Consider the following 5,126-nt stretch of genomic DNA (forward strand, 5'->3'; position numbering starts at 1 on the left):
ATACAAAAGTACTCACATAACTCATCATACTCAAATAAATATCGTAGTGAAAGTACTCACATAATTGGTGTATGTATAAATTTCTTATCAGAAGCCAACACACATGCATACCAAGTCGCAACCAAACTCAACTTACTTCCACCAACATTCGCGTGACAAACTTGGTCAAATTTAACATAGAAAGAAATTGGCTCTATAAATATCTTAAACAAACCTATCTTGTTTACCACAATCAAAGCAAAGCAAAGCAAAGCAAGTAGTCTCTATTTCATTCTTGAACTAGAATCATGTCGAAAACCATATACCTCTGCTTTGTGATTCTTGCTGTGATCACAAGCCATACTGAAAAATGTGATGCAGCCCGTCATCTATTGCAGTCGATTCCCGGGCTGCCCACAATCCCATCAACGTTTCCTATGTCGAGTTTCCCGCCAATGCCATCGATTCCGGGGTTCCCCACTCAACCAACTATGCCCAAGTTTCCCCCATTTCCTTCGATTCCTACAAGTTTCCCACAAATTCCTTTCTTTCCTAGCTTCGGCCTTGCCCCACCACCTTCTAAGTAACTTTGTTATTTATTATTCTTATACTTTTCATTTTGTGTCACTATGTTATGATCGGTTTTGTAGATGCTACACTCATATCAGATACTAGCGTCTACAGAATTCGTTTCGATCTTTGTTTGCTGGTGAGCGTTTTAGTTGGTTGTAAACTTTTGTTATGGTGTGTAAGTTGGTGTAACGTATGTTGTGTAGCATGTGTTTTATGTATTACACTTTCCTAATAATACGACACATGTTTAGAGTTATTCTATATCTTATTTGATTTATGTCCATCTTTCCAAATCCATGCATAATGAGAACCATCATTGTACATGTAGTATGTACGGATGAAGTAAAACACAACATTAAATTGGTTAATCGGGAAAGAGACAACGTGACTTGGGAAGAGACATATGTCAGTACTTATACGAGCTTACCAAGTTCGAAACATTCGATTTTCAAAGAAATCAGTAAAAAGCAAGTTTTTACTTCTAAGGATTATAAAACAGTAAGGGAAGAGCAAAAAGTAGGGTGATCTTACTTCTAATGACTCAAATCTTCAAGTTTGATCCCAGACAATGTAGCAAGCTCTTCAAACTGCTTCTCGCCGCTCAAAACCTATAGCCATCTTAGCAAATGAGACATCTAAAACACTCCAAGAATGTCGATGCTCAAATTCAAGCAATCAATCAAGAAAAGGGCAACGTTATTGGCATGATGATTTTTGTTTCTTTGACATACGCTAGTGATTTACTATACCACCAAGGTCTGCAAATTAGTAGAATAAAATATTCATTGATGCAGATTTTTGGACAAATACATAGATCCAGAGATATATGAAAACCTTGAAGATGGAAAGATTTGGCTCAGATGAAGAGGAGTTCGCACCTGGCCATTTATTTCCCATGATGGAAAATATTTAAGGTTAACACCATAACAGGCCTCGGCCATTTTAGTTCCTGCCCTTACTCCATCTGGATAGCACTCTATGTAATCTAACAGTTTAGCTGCTTCACGCCCAAATATCTGTTTCATTTTCAGTACAAAACAACAAAAGGAAAAGGAATTTATAAAAGAACGTCTCCAAATATCTTGTGTTGGTCAATGTAAAGAACCAAAATTTAGGAATTTTAATTTTGTTCTTTTATCTTGATTCATCTTGAAATTTATCTTTCCTCTTAAAAGTCTTTGATATATGCACCACAAGCGTCTACAAGCATATGGTGGATGCTAAAACCAAAAGTGGTAAAGAAAGAAGGAAAGAAAGGGAATCAATTGAAGTAGCAAAGTGAAATCTTTAACAACAATGAGGGAAGACTTCCAGACCATGACTTCCATGCTTCAAAATCTGAATAGAAAGAAGCTGAGAAGAACTAATTATCATCATGCCATAAGAGCAATAATTCATGCTGTTTGTGCTCATTACTGCCGAATATCAGTCAAGCAAATGAAGAGTTTTCTATTGATCAATTTTTAGCGAGTCAGATACTCTGAGGGTGCGTTTACTTTGATGGATAAATTTATCATGGAAAAGGAGGAATATCCCTCCTTGAAGTGAAAATAAGGAAGGAAAATGGTGAACTTCTCTTTTGTATAAAATGTGGGAAAAGAAAGGAGGCATTTAAAGGCATAAATTTTTGTTATCCCTCCTTTTCCCATGATAGATTTATCCATCAAAGTAAACGCACCCTGAATCTTTTGTCCAAGTGTAAACCTCAATAGAAAAACAAAAACATGTAATGTAATATTCTGCATGCTTATAACTTCATGTTGAATGAAACTCAAAGTAGAATGAAAAGGACATACCTCTGCATCAGTGATTACTTAATTTAGGAAAGCAACAACCACAATGATTATTACCAACCAAAAAGTTTAATCTAACAATTAAAGGCAACTGGAAACGAGTAGAATCTTATCATCAGAAGAATTCTTTTAAGTTGAGAGGTTATATTTCAGGATTATGAAACCATTCTTCTCATTTATATGTTTTCTAGTTGACTTCCACGGAGAATATGATCACATTTTTTTTTGAAGCGCAGTGTCCAACTCAAACAACATGAGAGAAGAAAGGAAAATTACCTCTTTCTGATGCACACAATGTGAACACCAGAAAGCCCCATATAGTCTAGCCCCAGTTGAGCGTAGATGTCTTGCAAGAGAAATGGCCAAAGGACTGGACTCATTCGTGATCTCTTTTTCTACATATGGTAATTCTGTCGCTGCCAAGCTGTTGAATACATGATAAATAACTTAATACAGAGGTTATGGGATGCATGAGCTCTGAGCATGATGCGGCTTGGAATAAGAACTTTACATGTGCCATCAAAGTCTTAGCTTTGTAGTACCTTGATGAAACAGGTTGAACAACATTATATGATGCAGCTAAGGCTATAATAACCAAGCTAGCTATGCATAACCTTGAGCCCAGCATCTCTTTAATCCTGTCGATCCCAAAATTCTGCCAAAGGAATCCAAAATTTCCTGTGATTGGTAACATAGTGTAATTAAAAAGAGAAAAGAAACCTAGGGAGAACCTTTATGGTAATCAAGAACAAGCTGAAGGCTAGTGCTGATGATGTCAAACAGTATAAACACGACTCTCCACCAAACTCAGTGCTGAGGATATACAGAAAGTACGTAGAACCAACTACCATGGAGGTAGTTATTCCAACCAAGATCGTATCAGCATCAGTTTTCTTGACATCAAATGGCATTTTCTGGAAACCCAGTTGTTGTCCTAGGCCGAGAATTGCAACTAATCCATATGCAACCATGCCGTATAATGGCAGAGGAACACCTTAAAATAGACAACATCAGTTTCATAGTTTCTTGCCAAAGGTACGAAAAACAATTGGTTTAATAGAAGTAGTGGTGCTGATTCAGAAAATCATGTGTAAAGAAAGATGCACATCTAAGAAGAAACATATATCATGATACAAGATTATGCAAACACACATTCTTTTCAGCATAAAAAGTACAGCTAGGCAAGTAAAAACCATAGAGTACAAGTCCTTGAGAACATACTAGTACTTCCTGAAACTACTTTTCCTACCTTCAATTTGCTTCCAGTAGTTTACTGATAAACTATTTTCTTATCTTCTCTGTCATTATTAACTACTTTCCCTTAGTACATAATAAAAGCCAACTAGAAGCTCAGGACTAGCTGTTAGGAACTTATAGTTATGGAGAGCACAAAAATATCTAAAGATAAACATGCATTACTTTGCGTTAATCCAATGACTTGGAGATGACAGTTTGCATTCTTAATAAATCGGCAAAACTAACCAAACCAATTCCATCACGTTTAGTCACGATGCCTAAAGCGAAGGTAAATAATAAGATAATTATTGCAACATTGGTCAAAGAAGAGTACCCAAAATGGAAGCGAAGTCGCTGTTAAGGATGGCGTCGCAAGATCCCTCTCCAATGGCAATGGGGCACAATGCTTCCGAATTGGCGAGTTTCACGAGAGTCAAATACGCTGTCTCCAGAAAACCAAGGCCTCCAAGAGCCGCGCACCATCCGTATGCTGAAAAGACCCCGTCATTCTCATCAACGACGGCGGAGGAGTCGGATTTGGCGGTGAGTTCGCTCCCCTCCAATCCGCAGTTGACTTTGAGCATCAATAATCTCTGCTTACAAACGCCTTTCTACAATGACAACAGATCGGACTCATCGGTAACCGCAATGATAACAGAAAATCAATACTAAAACACGCATGATCGGAGAGAAACGCGAACCTTGAACAGAGACGCCGGGAACTGAGGACGCAGCGGAGAAGTGAGGAGCAGATTTCGCCGCCGGGGAAGAGACGCCGGTGATTTAGTGAGGAAGCTGGTGCTCGACATCTTCGTTATCAGCAGTTCTTTTCTTTGATCAAACTGCAAGTTGCAGTACTAACATTCGTAGCTTGATTCTAGTTCTGAGCTCGAGTAAAATCAAGTGAAGAAAACACAGCATTGAAATTTTAAAATTCCTAAAAATTTGCATCGAATTTGCTGAGGGTGACTCTACCCTTAATAAAAACGTGTTGGAAATAGGGATGACAATTTACCCGCGGGTAATGGATACGCGCGAAAATCCGAACCTATTAGGGTGGATTTGAGAGACATTTGATATCACGGATAGTTTCGTGATTACAATTCAATATCCATGAACTCATCCATTTAATTCATGGGTATGAGTTTGGATACTTACTATCCATACCCGTGAAACCCGTTTACCCGCGAAAAATATCCGCAAAAATACCCGTCAATTACCCGTGAAATACCCATCAACTACTCGTTAAATTTGTTATAAATTTATAATTAAATTTTATTTCGCGGGTATTCAATAGATAGTGAGTGGCGGGTATCCGGCGGATAATGGGTGGCGGGTATTCGACGGATAACGAGTGGCGAATACCCAACGAGTAGCGGGTTCGTGGATGCCCGACGGGTAGCGGGTATTCGCGGGTAGCGGGTTTGAATACCATTTGATATCTATGGATAATTTCGTGATTAAAAACCACAATCTATTTAGTTCGTGGATATGGGTATGGATAGTCACTATTCGTACCCATTGTACCCGATTGCCATCCCTAGT

The 5,126-nt window shown here is 38.3% G+C and overlaps 1 protein-coding gene across 3 annotated transcripts; it reads right to left on the bottom strand.

Annotated features, from left to right (window-relative positions):
• Window positions 1–225: 225 nt before the first annotated feature.
• On the bottom strand, window positions 226–4,543 carry LOC131001618 (thiol-disulfide oxidoreductase LTO1-like). Of its 3 annotated transcripts, none has more exons than XM_057928147.1 (7): window positions 4,283–4,543; window positions 3,916–4,192; window positions 3,077–3,339; window positions 2,888–3,000; window positions 2,622–2,769; window positions 1,431–1,568; window positions 226–1,160 (listed from the first exon to the last, which is right to left on the bottom strand). In XM_057928147.1, exons 1-7 carry the CDS (start codon window positions 4,388–4,390, stop codon window positions 1,086–1,088), a joined length of 1,122 nt encoding a protein of 373 aa, XP_057784130.1. In that variant the 5' UTR covers window positions 4,391–4,543; the 3' UTR covers window positions 226–1,085. The 3 variants fall into 3 exon arrangements, with proteins under 3 accessions (XP_057784130.1, XP_057784131.1, XP_057784129.1); XM_057928148.1 differs by having other exon boundaries at window positions 226–1,310; window positions 4,283–4,529; XM_057928146.1 differs by having other exon boundaries at window positions 226–1,568; window positions 4,283–4,529.
• Between the last annotated feature and the right edge of the window lie 583 nt (window positions 4,544–5,126).

This window comes from Salvia miltiorrhiza, chromosome 8 (genome assembly GCF_028751815.1).
Source record: "Salvia miltiorrhiza cultivar Shanhuang (shh) chromosome 8, IMPLAD_Smil_shh, whole genome shotgun sequence".
NCBI classification, from domain to species: domain Eukaryota; kingdom Viridiplantae; phylum Streptophyta; class Magnoliopsida; order Lamiales; family Lamiaceae; genus Salvia; species Salvia miltiorrhiza.

Excerpts from the sequence above, each read along its gene's own strand:
- LOC131001618 (XM_057928146.1), bottom strand. The coding sequence starts at position 4,390 with ATGTCGAGCACCAGCTTCCTCACTAAATCACCGGCGTCTCTTCCCCGG. Across the intron at positions 3,001-3,076 it reads TGTTCTTGATTACCATAAAG|AATTTTGGGATCGACAGGAT; the intron begins GTTCTCCCTAGG and ends TTCCTTTGGCAG. Across the intron at positions 1,569-2,621 it reads ATTGTGTGCATCAGAAAGAG|ATATTTGGGCGTGAAGCAGC; the intron begins GTAATTTTCCTT and ends AAAATGAAACAG.